A 25,982-nucleotide genomic window follows, 5' to 3' on the forward strand; every position below is an offset into this window, starting at 1 on the left:
CTTTGGAAACCAGCATCGTGAGCCAGTCCTTGATGGAATCCAAGGAATTGCAACGGTAAAATGATTGTCCGTCCATGACAACATCACGATATCTCTTGGTCATTATAAAGCCAGGGCCCATTCACTTTTTTCTTGCATTCAACTGTACTTCTCTAGGTATCACTCCCTTTTTTCTGTGAAGGCAATCTCGTTAAAGTCGACAGTTCAGAAATAATCCATCTTTCCAAAACAAAATCCTAGCATACCAATTCAATTCTAAATATGAAATACTGCTATTTTTCCAGAGCGTTTATAGGAATTGCGAGCATTCATGGTCTGGAAATGATGCCTTACAAGAGCCTTCGAGAGACCAGAGGAACATGAGCCATCTCTATCCATATTGAAAACGACCTCTAATGATTAATTTGTGGTGGTCGACAGGCCTGTGAAGTGATTCATCAGTGACAACGATTGTCTCTACCATAGAAACGTGATGATTGCATTTAAAAAACAACAAAGAAATAGGAATGTTTGTTATAATCTAATAGTTCACTCTCGTTAAATAGTTTACCTCAATTGCCAAATTAGTACGATTGGAAAAACTGAATTTCTACAATAATATTTACCTGCTTAAAGTAGAGCATTACTAACAATTGTTAATAACAAGCTGTATAATATAATCTTTATAAAATGTTTTATACATTTACTTTGTTAGTATTAATAAAGAAATCATCTAACTATAAATTACTATAATTCTCCTTTTTGCTTCTAATTCCGTCAGTTGAAGATAAGATCACTGAACTAAATACGTAATACGAGTCATTCTGGACAATAAAAATTCCTTGGTGAACGCCTAAATATAAGGTTTTCAAATAGTACTCCAGTGATACATTGAGCTCAGGTTCATGAGAGTGGGTAGTTTTCAGCGGCTACATATTCTGTCTGTATCAAACTGGATTAAGTTTGGATAATAGAAATTACTATGTCTATGTAAAAGCCTGTTCGTATTTGTTCGACTTCGGAAGTAGATGATACAACAAAATTTTATAGTCGGACACTAATTCAATTCATTCTTCAAATTCTGTGCAAAATATTGCAACCTAGATATGCCCAACCTCGGGTTCGTCGACTGTATTAATTCTATTATCGTATAGCTTCGCAAGTTTCATTAATCTACGCCGTCAAATCCTTCTGTGTTGTAGATCGCTAGCTTTAGCTTTTCTTTAAGTTCATGGTAACTGCTGAATTTGGGCAGGTCTAGACGATTGAAACTACAAGTACAGGATTGACAGTTAGATATGGAACACGATACGTTCAAAACCTGACAGTTTATATAGCAGTAGAGTAGGGTAGAGTGTAGCAATGCAGGATAGAGTGGGACAATGTAGGGTTGTATGGGATAGAGTACGGTAGATTGGGATAGAGTAGGGTAGGGTGGGGCAGTGTAGGATAGAGTGGGTTAGATTGGGATAGAGTAGGGTAAAGTGGGGAAAAACAGCGTGGGGTTAATTGCTACCAGGACACCAGGACTATATAATCATGCGTATTTCAAAAGGCAACATACCATGTATGCGCTCTTGGCAACGAATGAGCCTTTCCCCAAGGTTCAATGGTGAATTTCTGCGGTCCATTACTACCATACAACTCGGCAAAACCATTCATTGGAACACGAGATGTCCCAGTGACGAATTGAAGTAAACACGCGCGATCTTCCATGTTGAACGACTGTACTGCCTGATGTGGAAGATACAAGGGAAGCCATTACACCGCCATAGTTTAGGCGACAAAACTTGGTCTAGGATACGAGTGAGTATATATTTTATACCAACCTTCCAAAACCATTGTATAATCGAATGTTGATCATGATATTCCCCTCGGTACATCGTATTCTTTCTCCAATCATCAATATCCACAACAGCAACACCACACATCAGAAGCTAAGGAATATAAACATAACAAAAAGTTGCACTCTCACTCTGCACAGATGGTCCCTCGGAGTACCTCACCTCACCTGTCATCCACACACGCCCCTACTTAATAACACCAAGCTAACCTCGGTATCCCTTTGGAGTAAATCCACCTTTCAAGCAACCACATTAATCCATTATAATCCTCACCTCCAGTTCTCTCTCGTCAAACATCTTCAATTGATTCTGTGGTACCAACTCATTGAAGCCCTAAATATTAGAAAACATCTTCAGTATCTCGGCAGAAACATTTCCATACGTTTAATTTTCTCAATACCACCGAGCCTACCTCCATAAACTTTTTCATTTGTTTTTCAACACGATTCACAAACCTCCACTCAATAATCAAACTACAAAACCATAATTTTAGTTTAATTTTAGAGGATTAAAACGAAACAGCGCACATATCGATTTATGCTACGCGAGTTCCGTCGCTAATAGTGAGCTTAAGCTAGTGACGTTTTTGACAACACGTACGTTAACCGGAAGTAAAGCTTTTGTTTCTCACCAATCACAATCCTTGACCCAGTCTTTTTATGTTACTCACGCCGTTTGTGTAGTCAAAAACGTCACTTGCTTAAGCTCACTATTTATACGACTCTCTCTCTCTCTCACCGTATGTAATCAGATTTGTTTGTGTTGGTCAGTTTGATATTAGCGCCTCCTGGCGTGAGTTCTACAACTTGAACCTAAAACAAAAATAGATGTAAGTGTTTGCTAAAAAAAAACAGGGAGAAATAAATCATGGGTTCTGACGTACCTGACCCAACACTTCCTCGTCAACAGAAAACGTTAGATCCAGGACCTCCGCGTCGTTGTCTAAGATCCACTGCAAGCTGTTATAGTATTCAGAATCCTGGTGGAAACATTCGAAAATGTAAGTGGAGGAGGATTATACAACATTCAATTTAAAGATAATTTTTCGTTACACGAAATTCGCAGCCAACTATTTCCACTTACCACACTCTCCATGTCAATGAGGTCAATCTTCTTGCCCAACATCATTTTGTAAAACGGTCTGATGAAGAAGGCTTGAATAGAAAAAGCGAAATTTAAATATATAAAAGAGACAACTTTACTTTTACTGCAACCAGATCTCGTTATTAAATTTGTTTTCTCCTAGAGATCAAGCAATATTCATCTCTTATTCAACTAAACTAACTTTATTTTTACTGCATGGTTTGCCCTACGAGCTCTAAAGCGAGGTCCATCCCTTATTGACCTGGGCGGTGCTGTTACGATCAGCATGCTCCAAAAACCTACCATCTAATAGCTTTCCATGATAAACAGCCATGCCAGCAACTCGACCAATGAACTTAAAGTACTTCAAATGTTCTTCATTGCATATCCCCGAGTTAGGATTGATTTGCAGTGTGTACGTATCACTAGATATTAGCACGAAACACAGCATTGAGAGGAGTTGTGGTTAGAAGATGTGAATTACATAGATCTTGCACTCTAAATTTCATACATAAATGACCATTGCATGGAATTTTGATGCTTTCTTACTTTGCGGAGTACTCGAAGAGGCCATAGTATGGATTAAAGACTTCCTTTGAAAGGAGGTAAAACCACTCCCTGTTGAAGAACGAGCCAAATAAATTAAGGAAGTGTCCAGTTTTCACAAGCAATACCTAATACTGTAATACATTTTGTCAATCTCTCATTATAGACCATTATAGATCCTGCCAAAAACAGGAGTCTCTCTCACAAACATACACACAAGAGAGCTTCAAGTTAAACAAATTTCAAGTGCATGTGAGCTACCTCTGAACTCCTCCGTAATCCAGGCCAACTTCACCATCAAATATGACCCACGGTCTGGTTTTTAGGTGGTCAGGGTTGGGAGCGTTTGTCACAGCTCGGAATGAATCTTCCAGAACATGTTCTCTCCGTACATTGATGTCATATTTGTTTGGCACATTTTTCTTAAAATTCGGCAGATAAATATCGTATAAGAGTTATACATATATGCAGCTTACAAATAAACTTTTTGCCCAGCCACGTCCAGTATTTGGAAAGAAAAGAAATACGAGAAACTATAACGTTGGGTTTCACTCTTAAAAAATCAAACTAGAGGTAAGGATATTGTTAGTCAAACATATCCCAAACTCACCGGTCTCTTAAGTTGTGATCGGAATAGATCGTATTTCTTTTTATAACTTCGCGAGTACGGCACAGCCTGAAGATACGAAATTTCGCAATAAGGTATCAAGATTTGAGCAGAGTTTGTACACAGTTAAAACCGCTCTGATTTTGTTACCTTGGTTGGTTCTTGATTATTTGTGAATCTGGGATCTTCCCACTGCGTTGAACGGGTATCTACGAACAATATGATCTATATGTGATATTCACCGAGCCTTTTTTGATCAGACTACGAGTTAATAATGGAGAAAAACCTCCCAAGAGCTTAGAACCCTCCCAGATCAATATCAATTTCAAGATGTCAATTAAGCACGTGCACATATTATCATATGCCCACTCGGAGAAAATCCTATTTGTTTTGCTACGAGTTCTATAAATCAAGCGCTCACTGTGATCAATATAAAATTTCTTTCCGTCTTGGTTAACTCGCTCTTCCCAGCCGTCCTAAATAGATTCAACAGAGAAATATAAGTTTTTTGTTTGCATATATATAAATATAGCCACATTCTCAAAGGGGATATACATTCTTATTTACCTAGTCACTGATTCTTTCTATTATACTGTACACAGTCGTTCAGCGAGATCGATCATAATGTCATTTTTTTCTTGCACTTACCGGTAAGGGACCAAGATCTTGTGTTTCTGAAATCGTTGGGGCTGGTGCCTCAGGTGAACGACCTAATGGGGAGTCTAACGTATGCCGAGGATCTGTCTATAAATATCAAAACAATCAACCGCTAGCGTCAGACGAGGATCAGAGGTAGGTAATGGGGGATGGATGAGGTGTAGGAAGGATTAGTATGGTGTGAGGAGGATGCACATGGTGTTGAGAGGGTGAATGTTTTGTGAAGAGGATGCACGTGGTGTGTTCATGTGAGGAGGATGCATGTGGTGTGAGGAGGATGCATGTGGTGTGACGAGGATGCATGTGGTGTGAAAAGGATGCATGTGGTGTGAGGAGGATGCATGTGGTGTGAGGAGGATGCACGTGGTGTGTTCATGTGAGGAAGATGCATGTGGTGTGACGAGGATGCATGTGGTGTGACGAGGATGCATGTGGTGTGAGGAGGATGCATGTGGTGTGAGGAAGATGCATGTGGTGTGAGGAGGATGCATACGGTGAGAGCAGGATACATGTGGTTTGGAGAGGATTTGTGTCGGGTGGGTGTTGCAAGAGGTAAGGATGCATTCTTACCCACGTAGTTCTCTGAGTGTTATGGTCAAGAAAGAAAGCTCTTCCAGTGTTAGTATACTGCACTGCCCAGCCAGGTGGAAGTGGGTCGATCTCGGCTACCTGAATATCAGAGATTACGTTTGTTATTATTTACTAGAGATTGGTTTAAGATCAATAAAGAATTGGATTCAGATTTGGATTTACTGAACACGAAGATATTGCCTTGAGATCAACATTTGATGGATCTAAATGTATTTCGAGCACTCACCTCACGCGCATGTCTGTTGTCTTCCACATCGTTTTCGACACTTAAATGCCGTCGAAGTGAATACTGATTTCTTTCAATATGTGGTCGCTCAAAGTTCGGAGCAGAAGGAATGAGTATGGTTGATGAAATATTGTTTTGTCTGAAAGCGCAAGTAAGCATAAATCAGAGGAAGGTTGTATAAAACTATTTAACTACAATTTTCATAGTTAAATGCTAGTTAAGTCAGACATACGCGATTCTGATTGGCCAAATTCGGTCCTTAACTGCAGTTAAAAGTTAACTAGACTTTTATATACAACTGGCCCCTGATGTGAAGTTTTGAACGGATTAAAGCAAAGATGAAACTTACTCTGTATCGCCTGCCACGGTTGGTCTAGTCCAAGACGTTGTTCTCGTTCTGTGGTTGATATAGTACGTTCTTCCATTGGCGTCCTACGGAGTAAATCATGGTTGCATCAAATCTCAGGTAACTATATTGAATTCCCTGCATTCTGATCGCTTAAGATTCACACAGTTTGAATTTTAGTTGCTGGTGGTAAATTAGAAAATGATTATAGCTTTTTGCCTTTTATTCCAAAATGTCCACTCTTTTTGCCGTAGTAACAAAGGAAAATTTGATTGATTGTCAAAATTATTTCGAGGTACAAAAAATGACATTGCTGCCTGCAAATAAGAGGTTTCAATTCACCTGTCTTTCACCCCAGCCTGCAGGCAAAACAGGAAGCTGAGTGGGCGCTGAAGGCTCCTCGACATCAGGCATCGTGACGGTCACGCGGCGCATTGAGCTCTGGGAACGACGGATACCAAACGGCGAGGGACGGGCAGCGATCTCATTGTTCTCATGGAAGACTTCGTCCTGGACGTCTTCCGGCGGAGCTGACGGTGCTGAATTTAAGGTTGTAAAAAATAACTCAATAACAAAAGTTATCTCAAACGTGGTGGTCTAGTGTAGGTAGTATTCTAAAATAAGCTGTCGTGGTTTGTGCCTGAACTACCTGAGAAACATATCTCAAACGTGGTGGTCTAGTGCACTGGTAGAATTCTACAATAATCTGTAATGGTTTGCCCATAGAAAACAACAGTGTTTTGTTCTAAACTAACACGTTAGGTCAAGCACGTACCATTTCCATCGCGAATAAAATATAAAAGTAGCTTCAGAGATCCTTTTACTCTGGACCGCAGGCTGAAATATTAACATTTGACACTAGCTTATTAAGTGATGATTTGACAGTAAACTGAAGCCAAAATCTTGTGCTGAATGACATCAGTCAGGAACTATTATATTACAGCCACATACCTTCTGCGGTTCAGATTATAATCCTTGGGTATAATATCCATGTTTTCCTGCATTGTCTAAACATACATCAGGGAATGATTGTATAAAACTCTTTTAACTACATTTTGCATAGTCAAATCCTAGTTAACTTAGAAATAAACGACTCTGTTTGGGCAATTCTGACCTTAACTACAGTTAAAAGTTAAAACTAGTCTTTTATACAACTAGCCCCAGAAGGAGAAAAACAAACATCTTTGAAAAGAGACTTGTATGACATATATGGTGTGTAGTACATACAGGGATGTTAGTTAGTGGCATATCTACTCGTCCAAGAAAATCATCTCTGGTCTGAAAAGAAAACAACAGGAATTTGCATTTAGAATCTAAAAATTATCATGTGATTAGCTATGCTGCTCAAATACGGCCATATTAAACTAATAACTAATTCATTAATAACTCTCCTATTCAAATATTAAGCTTGGCACAAAACATTTACTGTCTGAAACAGGCTCTATGTGTGGACACAATAATCGTGGAACATTAATAGAGTATTTACCAATCTATTCTCATCAAAAACTTCAAATGAAAGTTTGTGGGTGGTTTGATCAACCTAGAGGCAAAAATATAAAAAGCCATGAAAATATTCTCCTCCCGCAATGAAGTTTAGGCACTTTTTGTTTTTCAAAATGGAAATAAATTCGAACTTACGCTCAGATCAAATACTTCATTCCATTCTGGGTTTAAAGTCTGAAATTTGCATAAAATGTTAAATACTAGGTTAAGATAGAAAGGGTTCATTCTGTTTCACAATTCTCTGAAGATTAAATATCAGATCCAAATTCATCAGATACCAAAGTGTAGAATACTGTATATACCTTTTTTATTGTATCAGTTCTAACATGATAAATTACAGTATCATCGAAGTTCTTTTGAACAATTCTGCAATATGGATCGCTACATAAAAAAATTAAGCCAAAATTTACAATGGTTGAAAAATTCAGCAAGAAATAGCACATCTTACATTTAGAGAAAAGGCATTTTGAGTTCATATATTTTGTCTTTCTAGGATTAATAAATTAGGGGGGATATATATTTAGGAATCAAAATTAAAACAGAGGAATTTGATTGTAAAATGGATTTCTCATTTGCGATAGTACTTATTATAGATGAACCAGACTGATCCTGTTAGAGAGGTTACATCTATATTCATATTTCTAGGATTAGCATCAAATTGACAATTAAGAGTGGGTTCCTAATTCAGCTGGAGGGTAACTCATATCACAAAGATGATCTTTTTAAAGAAAATATGCAGCATTTGAGTTGAACTACAATGATATTATTCAAAGTAATAAACTGTAGTTATTTTGTAGCTGAAATATGACTGTTAAACTTGACACTAACTTGACACTTGGGTGGGTTTAAGTGTTAGCAACAATTCGGCAATATGAATGCTGCCCCTTATATCTCAATAATCTCATATCCCTGTCTCCTGATATCACTGCTATTCTAGGCACTTTAGGAGCATACGTGTGTGTGCAGTGGAGGAGGGGGTGAGAGAGAGAACCTCAGAGCTGAGCTGAGCAGTGGGGGGGCACTGAAAATTAGAGAGCTGAGGTGGAACTGCTATTTAAAAAATGCAATGAATTTCTGCAATGTTTCGCTTCTTCCTCCTAGAACACATTATCTAATCGATTATTGCAAATGCAGAATGACAGAAATATAATCTACAGCCTTCTATCACGAATTTCAAGAAATGCGATGAGCTAAACAGCTATAGCAGTATACAGATCTAGGCAGAACATTGACATTTTCGAGAGCGATGACATGGGAATTGGATGAAAATACATTCAGGATATATTCTTGACAACAGCTATAAACATAACAACATAACAGACATTCGTGATTCCCACCTCAGTCCAAATATGTCCTTTTTCGCCAAGTCAGATGCTTGCAAAACAGCCACCCGTAGCACGCGCACCTAAAGAATATTGTGACGCGCCGTTTAAAAATTATTTTTCAACAAACTAACAAGGTGAAACAAACTGCTGATGGCAAATCGAGAGCAACACAGCATCGTAAAATATATTCACTTATACATCGATAGGTTTATGTTGACTTACCGGTTGCTGTGGCCCACCAAAGACAGACGAATCCCCAGACATTCCGTCTTCGTTGGCCGCCATTTTGTTTGTTTGGAACGCGCCCAATTTAGGAAGACTGGACTCTAAACGTTAATGTTCCAAAATTCGTTACAGGAAATTTACTGAGATTGTTGCAAAAATCCACCAGTTTTTTCGAGAAATTTTCGACTTTTGTGGTCGCCACTATATCACACAATACTTTGATATCCAATCTAGTCGACCAGAACAGCTGTTTCAACGTTTGAAAATAACCGAAATTTGCTTATTTTAGACACGTTTATCAACGCTTTGTAATTGCGATAACAAGGCGAACTAAACGACTGTTTCAAAAAAGTTCACTGACGCAGTAAGCAAAAGCAATTCTAGCAGGTAGAAACTGCGGGTATTGCGTCTCACGTTCACGACACCTGCTCTTTACTCTGTCAAAGAAGCACAAGTGTTCATACTTAATTAAAAAAAAAGAAATATCGCTGGATGCCTCGTGCTTGGATGCCTTGAATAAAGGCAGAAACTTTTTCTCATTCTCTGTCAAATCATTAGGGGAAAGTTTCGATAGGCAAACTACGCGTATGTTTTTCAAAAATAATAATAATTTAAGTTCAATGTTAAAGAGTCAGTCGGCAAATAAAGACCCTAGCGTGGGTGGAAAGCGAAGTAAATGAAATAAACACTTAGAGACCATCTGGTCCCGTAAATTTGTTGATAATATAATCGCAGTAACTTTATTTCATTTTCATCTATTTGCCTTAAAAAACTTGCTAAACAACAAGGCCTTTTGTTGTTTGTAGTGGTTGAATTTCAAGATGTAAGTATGGGCCATGCCGATGCGCATGGGTTCCAAAAGAGACTATAGGAACACTTTGGTTTAGCCAGTTTAGTTTGTTCCAAGACAACATTACCTTTTTTCTTTTTTATCTTCACCTTTTTCATTTTTATCTTCACCTTTTTATCTTCACCTTTGCGTAGATAGCTTAAAAGCTATAAAAGCTTTAAATAACACCTTGAAAAGTGTAGTTTCGATAACCAGAAGTGTCACTTAATCGAATGAGAAGCAACGAGAATGAGAATATACAGCGAGCCTTACTTGGTCGGAACCTCTGTGTCTGCACCATCGAGATGATCATCTGGTCTGCACCCACGTGTTGAAGCGAGCTTCGCCTCGTTGTGAGGCTATACTAATAGCGAGTAAATGACATGACATGTTTTAAATAGGCTTTCAAAAAAACGAGGCGCTTTGAGTGATAACCGACGGTCCGACAACAGCCAACGCCGACTGTGGCCTACGGGAACCGAGCGTCAAGCCTGGTTTTCATACATCGTAGATCGTCGGCGGTGGTTATTGTTGGTCGTCGATGATTGGTCACCGACAGTGGTCAGTGTCGATGGTCAATGATGCATAAAATGCTTTGCCTATCGACTTCATTGGTCACCGACAATGAATCGTAAAACATCGCCGATGAATTACGACATATAGGAGCATGGCTTTCTAACTGATATCTTGAATTTGCAATGTGACCTTGTTTCTAGGAGAGACTGGAGAGTGGATTTTGCCGAATACATTCATCGTTCTTGGAAAAATCTTCGTTGCCATTTCTTTTTTCCTCCAATCAGTCAATTTGACAAATTACTTTATTGCAATAATTGCATTTCCCGGCAGTTCTTATCCACTGCCTTTATTCCATGCTTTTACAAAGCCTGGTGGTTTAAGTCATGTTTACGCTGCGGGCCAAGGCTTGTCCTAGACCCTAGTTTTGAATTTTATTTCTGTGGTAGAAACGGACAGGCCTCAGCGAGAAAATCTAGGCCTATCAGAACAGGAAACTGATCAGTCAGTGAGCGCAAGACCTCGAGTTGTTCATGTTAGTTCACACAATGAAAAACCATTCGGAATTTTGGTCTGGGCAATATTTCAAGTGTAAACACAGCTTTAGATGCCGCGCGTTTCAGCTGAGACAATAATAAGATCAAAATAAAGCCGGTTATTCACGGTTATCATTAATAGTATTGTCTTAGTGCATTTGACGCGACGGAAATGCGAAACATGTCTGAACATTCTCAGAGAAAAAACGCCTGGAAAAACACGACAAATATCGTGAATATACTTATACTAAACAAAAAACGAAACTCCTTTTTCATCCGGCTTGTTCTTCCACGAAGCCGTGCGATTAATATTTGAAAAATATTTCTAACAGGATTTACGACTAGATCAGAAATGCTTTGTTTTCGAGAACACTTACTGAGTAAACTAAAACAATGAGAGAATGCGAAATGTATTAATTAGCATATAATGCACTTCCGTTTCCGGCGAAAGTCTGCTAATGTTGCAATATTTGTAAACAACACACTTCGTGTTGGATCAAATTACACAATTATCAAGTATTAAATGCTTTACAAACACAGTTTACCATTTTACCATCCCGCAATCCGTTTTAACACACACTGTGTGTTGGAAAATTACCGATCGGCTGAGTTGAAATGATGTTTTACGGGGGAAAATATTGATGCCCTGTGGAGAACGCGTGGTACCCAATGTCAACGGATGGCACTTTTTCGTTTGAACTAAAAAGTGCTCGTTTTCGAAGAAATTTTAAGTGATTGCAGACCGGATTTTCTATGCGATCTTCCCAAGGAAAGCCGCGAAATTTATGTTTGTGGTAGTTTAGAGTCTTACAACGATAATTTATATGTTTAAATCTCTCAAGGTGGGTCAAATCTTTCTGCATGATTTTGATTAAAATTCATTAATTCTTGGTATTACGATATGGTATTAAGTTATACTTTTTTAACATATATATTGCCAGTCGCGTTTTGTCGTGGGTTGATTCCCCGACTTGTTCATATCTTGCGTTTCATATCTAAATGAAACTCTTGTGGTGAAACGTGATACAGCAAGCATTCATGTGTAACAACCAGATCTCCTTTTGGCTTTACTATGAATTTGTGGTTAATTTATTAATAGAGGTTTCACATGCAGTTTTTCAGAATGTCTGGGGTCTACCCTGGACCTGGTGCCTTTGTGGAGAATTGCTAAAGGCTGCATACTCTAGTGTATTTTTTGATTCCTTGATTTTTAGGTTTTTAACCAATAATTTCATAACAATGGAAAACTCAGTGTTTTATTCAGCAAGTCCAGTGGAGAGAACAAAACCCTCTTCAAGTCTTATACACAGTTTATTTGAGCTCTGTGTCTTGGTGGGAATTGATGAAGATACCGGACTCATACCTATGAGCAGGGTAATATCTCTAGTCAAATTTCACAGAAAAACTACTCACGTTTTCACAAGCTGAAGTCATGAACTGAAATAGAAACCTGCATTTGCAGTATACAGCTGTGTCTAACATTTCTTTGTCATATTTAGTCACGAAAAGGGAGTTCTATTAGCAATGGTTCGTCTGATGAAGACTGTAGATTCAGCAAGGAATATGAGTCATCCGTCTTAGCTATACTCTCCGGACAAATTGTTTCATTTCCTCAAACAAGAGATCCTATAAATGGTATTTGTGGAATTATTCCATTCGTACAATCTTAGTTTATGTCCTGCTTAAGGAAACCTAAACATGCAGTTTATTGTATTTTGTCTAGGTGAGCCGTACTACATGGAAGAACATGTTGCATTAAACTCTCAATGCACGCTATCTCCAACGAAGAAAGGTGGAAAGTTCAGATTTACTAAACCTGTTGAAATACCTTTGGGCAATGATGTTATATTCAGCCTACCTCAGTTTTGTTTACCAGGTAGGAGAATGATCTAGATGCAAAATGCAAATCAGGGGCAAAGGAAGTTCGCTAGTTTGGAGGGGGCGGTATAATAATACAATACTTAGAAGGAAATGTTTTGAAATTCAAACTGAGTATTTAAATTGTATATAGGTTGTAATCTATCACATCTTGTTATTATTGATTCCTTGAAATCTTTGTTAGAGGGAGCATACATTTCTGAGCAAAAACCAGATGAAAAAATTCACACTCTAGTTCTTACTGACATAGAAGGTATGTGAAACTTTAAGATGGATGTATTATGACCTTTGCTCAACGTTTTGTCTTGAGGCCCGTGGTTGCATGCCCTCGCCAGCCTTATGTGACATTGCAGAATGAATGACATAGGTATGGTTTATTTACTCAATATTTCCTAGGACACAGAAGTTATTGCAGCTGCCTGACATTTTACAAACCTTACCATGTAACAGAGGTCAGTTTTACTTTCCTATTTATTATTTTGGTATGTGCAGTATATACTGTTTCCAAGTCCGTATGTGATAAGTCTAATTTTTTTTAAACCTAAATTTGCAGAACATTGACATTCCAGGTCAATATTTGCTCTCCCTCGAAGAGAGTGAGGAAATGAATGGTGAGATTTTCTGCATGATCACTTCAGAATGGTATCTTCCAGTCCAATCTTTAAAACCAGTTTCATTGATACAGAACCATTAAAAACAATCCAGCTTACACATTGCCACAAGTGTGTACGCACGCGTGCCTATTTTTTACATACTTTGTCACAAACCTATTTTCTAGGAAATTCACAGATCTGTTATGTCCCCGCATGTTGCTGTCTGATATCCAAGTTCCCATACTTCCAAGTAGCAAAGGACTGTTTGTCAAGGTCAGGATTTTGATGTCATCGTGTTGCTATATCCAGATCAATAATTGCCATCAAAACTTGGTTTATTTTCCACTACGCGACTTAATTTGCGAGAATTAAGCAAGAAAGCACGCTGTCCTATCGAATTTCCTCACAGTACGGCAGGCTCAGCTTTCCAGCGGATTTCAGCTATAAAAATTGGACGCTTTCTTTCTGACTTTTCTGACCTAATTAGGCCCGCCATTTTAATTTTATGAAAAATAGCCGCTGGCAATATGAGCCTGCCATAGATTTTCAACTATTTGAGGCATAATGAGTCATATCCTCGGTTTCTGCGCACCATATTTCTCGTTGTACGTATCATTTTAAACAACTGTCCTCTTATTCTTTCTTTCTCGTAGTTTTTTACCGGTTCTTTATAAAAATGGAATGGAAATGAGGCGGTCTCTTATGCATTTAATATCACAAATCTGTCAGGTGCCAATTCCACCCCCTGGACCAATCAGCATTGTAAGTCCCGGCACAAAGAGTTCGAATTCCAATAAACCAATTCTTTAATAGTTCTCCACATGCCATTGATATCTTTGTTGAACCTCGTTAGGAGTTTGAGCTGTGCAACACGACACATCTTGTGAGGTCTGCAGGAGAACCAAGTGAGTTGTGTTGCAATATCTGCGAGTTCTGACAGTGTTCCGCGTTTTCTTTTTATAACCAGTTGTCTTTTTCTTCTTGTTCTAGAAAAACGGATCATAGACATGGAATATCATTTGCCATTTCTTTGTTTTTCTGTCGACAATATTCTTCTACTTCTCAGCTGCATCCTCACACAACAGAGGATCATCTTTCTTGCCTCGGACTATTCGATGCTAACACCAATTACCGAGGTGGGTGATTGTCCTTATATTTCCGAATTCGAGCTCTTAATAAGACCTTGGGTTAGTTCTACCGCGGATTTTTCCTACACAGTAGTGACAGTACGGGACAAATTATTTGGTGCACACTTTTGTATTATAATTACCTCAAAAAGGAACCTTTTTTATTAGGCATTGTTGAGTTATATTCAGCCGTTATTATGGAGTTTAACGTACGTGCCGGTTCTACCGAGGTAAGAAACTTCAATAAAGATCTCTGGTTATCTTTCCTTGTCCACCGTATAATCGGAAGAGTTAACTTTAGTATCATTATTTTTGTCATCAGCAATCTGATTGATCTTCTGGAAGCCCCGGGCTCGTTCATCATGGGCTGTGACAGTCAACATAGTTTGCTAGTGCAGAGTCTAATGACTGCTCAGGACGAGGTATGCAATTTTTTCGCAAGAGTTTTCTTATTGGAGGAGCTGGCGACGAAATTTGTACTTAAGACTAGCCAGAGATTCCTGTTTTTCTTATTTGAACAGTCCCCATGCATCGATATTATACGTGAAGCAATTATATATCTCGAATTCCTTCATATTTTTCTCTAGGACTCGACCATTGTATGTGCAAATATCGACACTGGCAGGGTCAATACAGGAAAAAATTCAGTTGCTCTAATTCCAGAACCTTACAGAGATGAATTCAAAGAAAAGTAATGTTATTGCATTCTTTTGATTTTGCTGTCATTTATGTCATGACTTGATGTGTGCCTGTGAATGGTTTAGCTTTTGTTTTTCAAAAACATATTCCTTATTCTTTCAGGATAAGGGAGATTAAATTTCATTACGATCTTCACGAATTATCTGGGTACGCGTGATAACTACCGTAGTACTAATCCATGCATACGACCTCCACAATTGATGAAACCTGCAAACAATTCCCTATCAATCGTATGACATTATTCTCAGCAAATTTAAACTCGAATGCGGTTTGAAAATGGAGAGTTTATCTACATGAAATCAACTTGCTGATGCTGTATTATGGGCGATATGTAGCATGTAGCATGTACTACAAATATATAAACTATTTCTTGTGTCTTTCTTTCAGTGTTTCAATATTTGACGCTACAGAGATGAGAAAGAGACGACGTAATTTTAACCGGGAGTGTGCAAATAGTATTTTACAAGGTAAAATAAATGGAGATGTTGTATCAGTCCCTAGCCCGGGAAAAGAGCATTTTTGTACAGTTCGTAACGAATTTCTTTTTATTCTTTTAGTTTGCTTTGAGCTGATGTTGAACCTTTTTAGGTAATCGCACCTTATACTTGAAGTTTTGTATTTATAATAATATAAGTAATGAAAACCACTATCAGGTGGATAGCGTTATCCAGCTTTTGTACAATCAACCCCTGATTGATAATACTGTGCCGAATTTTTAAATTTACATTGTGTACATTTAGGGGTTTTACACATTTTATCAAAGAAGGGTCTGACAAAGGACAACAGGTCCTCTTCGACCGCATTGGTTTTGTTGAATGCAAACCAGAAATGGAACGAGAATTCTTCAAACAGGTCAGCCATTCTACCTCGGTATATTTACGTTCAGTGCTGTATGACGTTTAAGCGGAGTTAGGGGAGATAATGCCATAAAAAACTGGCCGTAAGGATTGATTGTTTTGTTTTATAGCTTTGCGCTAGCCATGCTTTTAGCACTTATCTTTGTGGAAGATACGAAAAGGACGAAGTTGATTTCTTCTCAAGTGCCATATCAGAAAACGTCACTGCGTAAGTGCAACCAAAATTCACATGTTCGTCTGATTTTCGTCCAAGTGTGCATCCTGAATTTAACTGTTGTCCAAGTACTGAATTTCTAAGTTTAAGAAGAAGAATTTTCTACTTTTATCGCCCTCAGGGTTGGTCATCGTAGACGAAGCAGTGTTCCAAGTCTTGATATGCGAAAATGCAGATCTTCGGGTAGTCTGTCGAACTGCCGAATGAGTTTCTTCAGTGACGTCGTGCTTCAGCTTCCGGATTTCATTGGAGAGGGACTCTATACAGGTACATTTGTAAAGACAGGTATATATACAGGTACATACATGGGATTTCGACTTCCATTGGGCTCCTGAGATTCGTGTGTTTCAATGTCAGTTTGGGATGTCCAACTCACGCTAGTTTACTTTCACCATCGATCCTCCCAAAGATGAAACCCCACCAAACTCTTCCGTATGACCTATTGCATTCCTGACAACATTTACAAATGCAAAACGATGTATTTTTAGGTCGATTCTATCAAAACTGCATTGAAGATTTGAACGCGTTAGTACAGGTGCGTATAGATGAAACTATTAACTTAGTGATTCAGGGAACTCCAATCTTTGGAATGGCAATTTGGAGTAACAAACTTGATCTGCGCTCGGAAAAGCTAATCGCGAGTTTACTTTGTAGGCATCAGATTTGAAAGGTTCCAGTCATATTCAAGCGTGTTATCTTTATCTCCGGGGAATGATGTATGTCGCGAATGGGCAAATCTACGAGGTAACCGATTTCAACATGCAGTCTGTGGTTCTCAGAAATACATATGAGAACATCTCGGAATTCAATGCACTTCTCGGAAGCGAGCGCAAGAAATGCCTTCTTTTCCATGCGTTTCAGAAGTCTTCATCCCAGATGTAATTTAATTTAAGATCTTCAACTAAGGAAGCATTCCATGTGTAGAATACTAGTTGCACTGCATGAGATGTTTACATCAGGTTCATTCTTTTTTAGGGTCTTGATGATTTCTTTTCGCTGTCTTCGAGAAGTGTCCAAATATTTCCAACACAGTATGATACATCCATTTTTATTATCTCTATCTCATGGAAAACGTACAACAGACAAGACATGCTTTACATTTGTCATTGTCTTTTCCGCAATATAGAGCGATAGTCGACTTGCTCAGTCAGTTCGACGTGGCCGCAATGGAGAAGTTGAAAAATCGAAGCTACTTTCGAAAAATAGATTTGCTTTTGCGAAAACACAAGGTTGGTTAGACCGATACACAATTGTCGCTTAAGTTTTTCTTTTAATGATGATTATGAACGAGCCAACGAGGGAATGTGATATAATAGAAATGATCTATGTGCCCCACTGATTTAAATATCCATAACGTGTCGTATCCATGCGTTTACATATATGAAAACAGAAAAATCGCCTGAAATCTCAGCAAAAATTGTTAAAGAGCGTTATGTAGGTAATACAGCGTGCTTGAAATTAAAACGAGATTGTAGGCTATGATTGACATTACTATACTTTCTTATTTGTAGAAAGTTCCGGGTTCTGTGAGGGTCAGGTTAGTTGCATCCTTTTTTTCGGGTTTTTCCGTTTACAAAACCCGGCCTCCTCGAGTCCTCGCCTCGTTATGATGTTCATCCTTGAGCCTCGACTGCATTTGTGTTTTCAGAAAACAACTAATCTTCCACGGCGTTCCGAGATATGCTGTTGGTAAGCTGAAATATAGTGTAATTGTATCCATTGTGTGCGTTTTTGTTCGTGTTATGCGTTGTGTTTGACGACTGTGTGAGAATACAACCTTCTTTTTCAGAAAAAGATGAGTTTATCGAACGAGTGATGTTATGTCAGATAACAGAGAGCACCAAGACGGCTGAACGCTTGTTCAAAGTCTTAACAGCGCACACTGGTGAAAAATGTAAGTCTTCAGACTGACTTAAAACTTTCCTGCTTCAAATATTGCTGGTGAAATTTGCCACCATTCCAATTCTTCATGTAACGGGATTTACAACGGTCAGGTGTCTGCCATCGTGAAACATCTCGCAACGTGCATATGTTCTTTTCCCTTACAGTAATTGATCCAGGAACGTTTTCAGACATATACGAAACATTGAACCAGGTAAAGTCGCCAAGGTATGTCCAGTTCAGTTAATCTTCAGCTTCTCATATTAGAAACATATTTCTTTAGGCGGATGTCGAAGCGCACAGCGTCGAAATACAGAATCTAGCCGTCGAAGAAAAGGAGGTAATAACTCTATGTTTCCATCAAGAAGAATTACAGAATACCCCTATTCTTGGCTTAATACTGTCGCTGTCTTGTTCAAGTAAATTGTTCTTCCTTTATAATTGTTTTTTTTTCGTTTTTTTTTTAGTTTGTGATAAAAGTGTCATCGTTATGTACGACGAACAACGGAGTTGGAAGATTATTACTTACCAATGTTCGGTAAATGTTGCAAAAATATTCATGGGTTTGCTTGCTTGGCGTTTTAAAGACGATGTTTACGATGCTTTTGTCCATATCTGTGTAGGTTATTATTTATCGCAGACGGCAGTTCAAGTTGTATGCAATTAACGAGGTTACTCGATATAGCAAACATTGAGAAATATCAGCATTACAGTTTGTTTCCACCGGGGGTCCCTGCCTTGAGAATTATCTTGAAAGGTAAGTTGAAACGTGAGAAATGGGTGGGTGCTGTGAGAAGATGGGAGCTGAAGAGAGGTGATGGCTCAGGGGAGGTGGGGACTGAGAGGGGGGGAGAACTGAGTGGAGGTGAGGTATGAGGGAAGGTTGGGGGTGAGGGAAGGTGGAGGCTTCGCAGAGGTGGATGGGAGTTATCCCCTCTTAATTGTTTTGCTCATATTATATTCATATACAGTGTCTTAGCTTCCTAATGGTTGACAGATATTTATTTCGCCCAGAAAAGAGTCAAAAGCCGATGTTTGCTTGTCTGAAAGGAGAGCAAGAGATCTGGTGCACATATCTCAAAGAAATGTCGGTGTGTCACGAAAGAGCTGGAAGTAATTATTAATAAAAAACCCGCTTAATAAATATTTGTATACATAATTAGCATACGGTGCGTTGATTATATCTATATTACCCATTCTTTAGCTTTGAAAGACTCGCAGTTTGTTAGTTTAGGATCGCAAAACGTTATGCTTGCTGATGCTTTGATAAAAAGGTAAATTTATTTTGTGGTTCGTTTTTAAATGACGAGACCTATCATGGTAGCGTTTTTAAAGAGAAGAGTGCTATTTTGATGGATGAATTTGGTTTATTTTCAGCGGGATTCCTCGACGTACAGCTTTGGTGAGCTGAAGCTAACAATAGCTTTCAAAATCGATGTTTTTTTGCTGTCCTGTTGAGATAAAATGGCGGCAAATATTTTCATTTTGGCTTTCTCTTTCAGGCGATGTGTTACTTCACGAGAATAAATGAACCAGTCAAGATTTCCGGAGACACGGAGAAGGTCGGAGAAAATCTGCATAAAATACACGCATGTCAAAAAAATGCATCTTTTTTAGTGAATTACATGTATCTCCTGTACAAAAATTCCTTCCCTATGCAAAACTTTAACTCCTGGAACAAAAGCCCTGCAATGGCGTCGCCCATGCTAGCTGTTATCACTGACATTCATTACTTCGTGCTTTTAGTTTCTTCTGCAACGACTCAATCCATCAGAGAAAGAGACGGCTTCAACAACAGTAGAAGCGCTGGTGTACGTTCCTAAACCGAAAAAAGGTCTGTTTATATCGCCAGCTTCTATCTTGATGTTATGTGACTTCATCTGGTCTTGTCTGAGCGTGCGTTGTTTGAGGGTTTACTTTTCAGCATGCGTATTGTCAAATATATACCATGGCTGAAATTTTACACGAAAAACTTCTTCGTTTCAGATTTTAACGCTCATGAGCAGATATGGTGTGGAATGGTAATAGACCATTATTATTATTACAGTTTCTGTATTGTTAAACAAAATAAACATTCGTGTTTCCCACCTGACCGCTATTGGTTTTCTGTTACACTGCATGGCAGTGAACTGCTGCATGGTAGTGTACCATGCTGACCCGCACTGATCTATACCTGATACACAATCTCTGCCATAGGGTTCTGGGTCTATAGTAATCTTCAAGCGTGATGATACCACAGAAAAATGGAGCTTTGAAACCCAAATTTCCTGCGCAAATGACAGAGTGGTAAGGTCCCTAAAGCTTTTATACACATATGAATAGCCAAGGTTATCTTTGAAATTCGAAATCGCCAGTCTAATGCTCGGTATAACCTTGTCATTTCATTTAGAGCTGTCTATTGGCGGTTGGAAGCTCTCACGTATGGGCTGGATCGTTTGACGCTACCATTTATGTCTTCGATAGATCCACTTATAAAGGTTTATTTATATATAACTACACTCCTATAAATTTGCAGCCCAGTCTTAACTATGGCTTACTACTGGCTACATTTACAGTATGTATGATCTGGTGATCTCTAGTTGACACTGGATTCGTATGCTACTTCTCGCTAGTCCAAGTTTAAGAGCGTATTTGGCCAAGTGTTTTGTGAAGTAACTCTCGTATGAATGAAAATTCCTCTGACTTTTAGCCAACCAGCATTTGGAAGAACATTCGGATATAATCTCGGCCATGGTTTTGCAGAAACAAGATGAACAAAGGTATTATAGGGATGGATGGAAAACAACACAAATATCCAATTCAATATAATGCTTTATTACCACCGAGACACACTCAAATTTGTTTGTGTTCATTTGTCTAGTATTATCGTCTGGAGCTTAAGCTTAAATGGCCAAATTATTGGCTGGGATTCAGAATCGCTAACCCCAACTAAAAGGGTAAATATATCTTTCTCGTATATTGCCTGAGGTGGTGTTAAAAATCGAGAACTGTTAAAACTAGCAGAAATGCAATCTAACCATTCCGAACTGTAGATCAAATTGAGGCACACATCAAGAATGTTTGTAAATTTTCTGTTGATCGGAAAGTACTTCTGGTGTGGTAAGATCGAGTATACTGTTTGTGTTTCAAACCCATCTTGCAGTAGTTATACTATACAAACTTGTTCTTGTGCTTGTTTCATACGCGTGCATCCACGGTCGACCAAAACTATTTCATTTTTTCGCATTACTTGCATAGCCATCAAGACGGCCATTTTGATATCCGACAGTGAAGGTGACGGTGAAATTAAACATAACTTGCAAATCATGGAGAACGAAGTCAATTTATCTGTCGATTGTATAATTCCGGTGCATCCAAAACAGGCAAGTGTAAAAGGCAGCATAGTTTTGCTCTGGCGTATGACAACTCAGTTGAATCTCTCGCAGTAATGCCTGCACGCGTGTTTGTTTCTAACAACAGTTTCTTTCCGAAATGTTAAGGTTTGGTGTGGATGTGATAAGAAACCAAAGATTGCGATATTCAACACAGAAACTCTGGACTATACGTTGCTGCCGATTAATACAACGCAAAACAACATTGCTCTTACAAAAATGGCGCTGATAGGAAACGAGGTGCTTTGTTAGTTTGTTGTCAGTCCTGAACCCAAGTTTGTTGTCAGCACTGAACCCAATTTATCGATATGCAGTCTACGTCTTTTGTTGTTTATCTCATCTTTCTTTCGCAACGTCTCTTCTGCAATCTAAATTCATCTTATTCTTGTGATTCTGCGGGTATTTGTCATTTTCTGTGAGTTTCATTCGTTTCATTTTCTGTCGTTGTTCATCAACTTTGAAAGAATCGCATATTTTGGTCTGCGAGACCATTAATTTTACATTTCTCATTTCATGGTTCTTCTCTTTTTCGCTCCTATTCCTAATCAATAACCTATTTTCAGGTTTGGATCGGTGATAGAAGCGGTCAAATAAATGCCTTGACAGTGGTTAGGGAGAAAACTGTTAAAAAAAGGAAGGAACTCAAAGTTAAAAAGGCAAGGGTGAAATCTTCAATTAGCCATAAATCTCAAGGCTTGAATAGTATGTAAAGTTTCCAGCATGTTTGGCGCTCAAAACAAACATTAAACAATATAACCTTGGTTTGGTTATGATGTCAAATATTTTGATATGGATAACCACGCTGTTTTAATGGTCAAATGCTTGTCCTATATGTAAAGTTTCGAGCATGTTTGCGCTCATATACAAACATTAAACAATATAACCATGCTTTAGTTATGATGTCAAATATTTTGACATCGATAACCACGCTGTTTTAATGGTCAAATGCTTGTCCTATGTAAAGTTTCCAGCATGTTTGGCGCTTATATACAAACATTAAACAATATAACCATGCTTTGGTTATGATGTCAAATTTTTTGAAATGGATAACCACGCTGTTTTAATGGTCAAATGCTTGTCCAATGTAAAGTTTCCAACATGTTTGGCGCTCATATACTAACTTAAACAATATAACTATGCTTTGGTTATGATGTCAAATATTTTGATATGGATAACCACGCTGTTTTAATGGTCAAGTGCTTATCCTATGCTTTGGTTATGATGTCAAATATTTTGACATGGATAACCACGCTGTTTTAATGGTCAAATGCTTGTCCAATGTAAAGTTTCCAGCATGTTTGGCGCTCATATACAAACATTAAACAATATAACCATGCTTTGGTTATGATGTCAAATTTTTTGAAATGGATAACCACGCTGTTTTAATGGTCAAATGCTTGCCCTATGTAAAGTTTCCAGCATTTTGGCGCTTGTATTGCTTGTAAATTTGAGCGAACTAAAAAATATTCGAAATTAAAGACTAATTACGGAAAAATTATTGGTGGGGCTAAAGCCCAGCGAGCCACCCTGCTCCGCGGTCCCTGTATGTAAAGCTGTTTTAGCAAACTGAAAAGCTAATACGATTGGCGTGTGGTTAGAAAGGCTATGCGAGGCTATTTGATAGTGTTTTGACATGAAAAAAGGAGGTTTACAGTGTCGTGGAAGGGTCGATCCACCGTTCAATTGCATCACTAGTAGTTGTTGTACTTGAGTGTAAAACTGGGATAGTGCCATGCGTATTTAACATGTTTTTCTTGCGTTTTTTAGACGCTTAAAATCCACGATGACTCGGTTCGTTCGATGTGTGTGATTAACGGTGGTTACGTTGCGACAGGGCCTGGGTCGAGAGATGGCAAGATAGCCATTTGGCGCTACGAGGAGGAGACTGATGAAGAGCTCGGATTTGAGATGTTTTCTATGAAAGAAATGAACGATGCAATTGTAACGGAGGAACATCAGAAACCCGATGTACAAAAGCTCTTAACGTATCTGAAATAATAGGGAAAAGCCAGTGGAGGAGAATACCGCTGAACGCAGAAAGGATGGGCTCGATATGACAAAAGAGTTCAACCCTGCTGTTTCGCTGACATGAGACTGTGTCTCTGGCTAGTATACTCAGATTTAATAACAATCTACCTTTAACAATCTATTTCCCCAGTAAATCATCTTACTATCCAAATCAGTAATATTCTGCTTGCTAATTTATTTTAGACGTTTTCTAAAATAGAGTCTTAAAATAGAGTCTCGCTTACTGTGCATGATTGAAAAGTATGAACCTGTTTAGTATTAACAAGATTGCTTTAAAGAATTGGGACAAGCGACCAATATGCACACACCTGTATACTGTAAAGTGATCCATTTTTATTTATATCTTAAAAGAAATTGTAATCTTTTACATAAAAGAACTATCCTAAAAGTTTTTATCAATGACAGTATTTTATATTTGAATTATATATGAAACTATTGTTTGTTTATGAATTCTTTCAATAAAGGAAAGCGTTGCTTGGTTTATTTATAAGAATATAGCAAATATTATAAGGGTAAGTTTACACACAGCTTTTTGACCGTCTGACAGATCCAAACACCGTTGATTAATGATACTTGAAATATACGTTGGTAAACGTCAGCATGACGAAATTATTAACTATTACACTTCTGTGGTAGTACATAATAATTCGATTATTCGCCATCAAAAGCCCCGATTATCTCATTTATCTTCATCGTTTAATTCGGACGGTGTTATTAAACCTTTCATCTTGACTTTAGCAAAGTAGAAATCTTAGGAAAGTAAGAAAACTCGTCCTATATTGCTATGCAACTATTACTTAATAATAATGGTCCAGCTTAACGTGTTTGTACACATTCAACGATAAAATCATTAAAGATATTGCTGTACAAAAAATATACACGCAAGAAATACGAATAGTTGTGTTGTTTTTCAATCAAACCTAAATATCAGGAATCTACTCCCAGCGATGAGACAGAAAACTTTTCATCCCCCTAACGGTTCTTAACATTGTATTCAATGTCCAAACGTCTGGGAAATTGTATTTTTCATGAACAATTTTCCATGAGAGCATTCGTTTTGGCTAATTTCTTGAACACAACTCAACAATGAGCAGGTGGTCTTTTATGACATATTAACGTGGTCGTTTTATTAATTTCTATGATCTGGCTGTAATTTGTTTAACTTAAACACTCGTAACCACAATGAGACAGAATTGGCAATAAAACGCAATTAATCTCAAGTGTAGTTTATTTTAATAACGAGCCTTTCTGCATGTTGACGTACAATTAATATACCAGGTGCTAATAACGGGATAAAAGGGTTATTCTCAATCTATGATTGCTTGCCTTCATTATTGCGAGCGAATGTGACGGTGTTTGGGTTGAAAAGAGGAATTGAGTTTGGTGAAGAGATTGACAATGAAGTTTCTTATAGCTATCTTTTCAGAAATGCTTGTATCATTGTTGTTGGCAAATGGGTAAGTAGCTATGGTGAGTGTTAAAATATGTTTAGTTGCCCCTTATGTCTCGACAGTCTCATATTTGGACTTTGGGTTTTTTTTAACTCTGTCGTTACACTATTTTCTAGAGCTTATGTCCTAAGGAAAGCTCCGGAGCTCGGACATGAGGTTTGCATCATGGGAACTAAGGAAACGAACGTAAAATTACGAAGAAAAATAACCAGCTCGAGAGAAAAGGTTCTTTCAGATTGCGGATTTCTAACAGGACCCGTCATTGAATGTGAAGAAAACATGTAAGTTAGTTTGAAGTTAAACTGGGGTGGGAAATTAGGAAAACCAAGTTTAAATTAGTTTCAGCTACGGCCTTGACTTTTTACTACTGAACTGGAGTCGATTATTTTTATCCGTGTTGTGAAACTGTGGGAGAGCGGAAAGCATTACTTGAAGTCCACGTCGATGGGCGTCGGCGCCGGTATGACTCAAGATCAAGAAGATCACTATTATTGTCATGTAATACAGCAACCATGGCATCATTATAACGATTTGTAAATGACATTCAATATATTCTCTTTAGAATTAAGACTGTGATATCTTACGTCCCTCAGACGAACACAAAACGCGTTAACAAAACCACTTGTTGTCCTGGTTGGAAAGATTATAACCCTTCCCTCGGATGTTTCAAACGTAAGTTATAATTTTTATATTAGAACCAGCAAGTAGAATTTTGTTGAAAAATCCATTAATCAATACCGCTAGCTTTTTTTGTCTTCTCGTAATTAAAAGCATCAGTCGATTCAATCGCTTCTTTTCAGCTGCCCCGTGTCTCTCGCTTCCTGAATACACGCCATCTCACTGCGTTGCCAGGCGACGGGAAAAACTGGTCAGAAACCGGAATAATTACAGGCTGAGGAAGCCACCAAAGGTACCCACAGGGGACCCGGATGATCCTGTAAGGGTGATCTCCAGGAACTTTTTGTATTTCCGTTGATTGATTTAACTTTGAACGAGAGCAGAAGGTTGTCGAAGCTTGATGGCGATGAGTTACCATGGTTACTGGTATACGGGTATCTCCAGAGGACAGCTCA

The 25,982-nt window shown here is 38.3% G+C and overlaps 3 protein-coding genes across 4 annotated transcripts; 2 read left to right on the forward strand and 1 right to left on the reverse strand.

Moving 5' to 3' along the window:
• Positions 1–535: 535 nt before the first annotated feature.
• LOC114522650 (E3 ubiquitin-protein ligase NEDD4-like) lies at positions 536–9,767 on the reverse strand. The gene is made up of 27 exons (XM_028543383.1): positions 8,930–9,767; positions 8,720–8,787; positions 7,685–7,763; positions 7,518–7,556; positions 7,366–7,419; positions 7,107–7,157; positions 6,831–6,886; positions 6,655–6,716; positions 6,222–6,418; positions 5,883–5,965; positions 5,534–5,672; positions 5,287–5,385; positions 4,708–4,803; positions 4,481–4,535; positions 4,210–4,268; positions 4,063–4,128; positions 3,714–3,874; positions 3,456–3,524; positions 3,210–3,331; positions 2,907–2,977; positions 2,707–2,802; positions 2,562–2,635; positions 2,236–2,296; positions 2,097–2,156; positions 1,809–1,916; positions 1,544–1,713; positions 536–1,250 (listed from the first exon to the last, which is right to left on the reverse strand). Exons 1-27 carry the CDS (start codon positions 8,990–8,992, stop codon positions 1,148–1,150), a joined length of 2,361 nt encoding a protein of 786 aa, XP_028399184.1. The 5' UTR covers positions 8,993–9,767; the 3' UTR covers positions 536–1,147.
• Positions 9,768–11,255: 1,488 nt separating this feature from the next.
• LOC114522649 (DENN domain-containing protein 3-like) lies at positions 11,256–23,880 on the forward strand. 2 transcript variants are annotated; one of them, XM_028543382.1, is made up of 46 exons: positions 11,256–11,652; positions 12,025–12,184; positions 12,310–12,445; positions 12,534–12,686; positions 12,873–12,941; positions 13,085–13,140; positions 13,242–13,299; positions 13,467–13,554; positions 13,935–14,043; positions 14,135–14,186; positions 14,272–14,417; positions 14,577–14,638; positions 14,731–14,830; positions 14,996–15,099; positions 15,210–15,254; positions 15,495–15,574; positions 15,665–15,695; positions 15,848–15,959; positions 16,075–16,172; positions 16,300–16,445; positions 16,667–16,713; positions 16,833–16,922; positions 17,154–17,209; positions 17,305–17,407; positions 17,690–17,715; positions 17,827–17,867; positions 17,968–18,072; positions 18,227–18,273; positions 18,343–18,399; positions 18,527–18,597; positions 18,683–18,816; positions 19,074–19,172; positions 19,264–19,333; positions 19,437–19,461; positions 19,562–19,621; positions 19,806–19,893; positions 20,046–20,080; positions 20,256–20,345; positions 20,449–20,536; positions 20,749–20,818; positions 20,920–20,995; positions 21,092–21,158; positions 21,297–21,421; positions 21,539–21,670; positions 21,994–22,086; positions 23,198–23,880. In XM_028543382.1, the coding sequence occupies exons 2-46, from the start codon at positions 12,050–12,052 to the stop codon at positions 23,426–23,428; spliced, it is 3,906 nt and encodes a 1,301-aa protein (XP_028399183.1). In that variant the 5' UTR covers positions 11,256–11,652; positions 12,025–12,049; the 3' UTR covers positions 23,429–23,880. The 2 variants fall into 2 exon arrangements, with proteins under 2 accessions (XP_028399183.1, XP_028399182.1); XM_028543381.1 differs by having other exon boundaries at positions 11,256–12,184.
• Positions 23,881–24,516: 636 nt separating this feature from the next.
• LOC114522653 lies at positions 24,517–25,941 on the forward strand. Its single transcript, XM_028543388.1, has 4 exons — positions 24,517–24,915; positions 25,026–25,190; positions 25,472–25,581; positions 25,710–25,941. The coding sequence occupies exons 1-4, from the start codon at positions 24,857–24,859 to the stop codon at positions 25,883–25,885; spliced, it is 510 nt and encodes a 169-aa protein (XP_028399189.1). The 5' UTR covers positions 24,517–24,856; the 3' UTR covers positions 25,886–25,941.
• The last annotated feature ends 41 nt before the right edge of the window (positions 25,942–25,982 follow it).

The sequence above is a fragment of the Dendronephthya gigantea genome, unplaced genomic scaffold (genome assembly GCF_004324835.1).
Source record: "Dendronephthya gigantea isolate DGI-Jeju-01 unplaced genomic scaffold, DenGig_1.0 000023F, whole genome shotgun sequence".
Classification (NCBI taxonomy): domain Eukaryota; kingdom Metazoa; phylum Cnidaria; class Anthozoa; order Malacalcyonacea; family Nephtheidae; genus Dendronephthya; species Dendronephthya gigantea.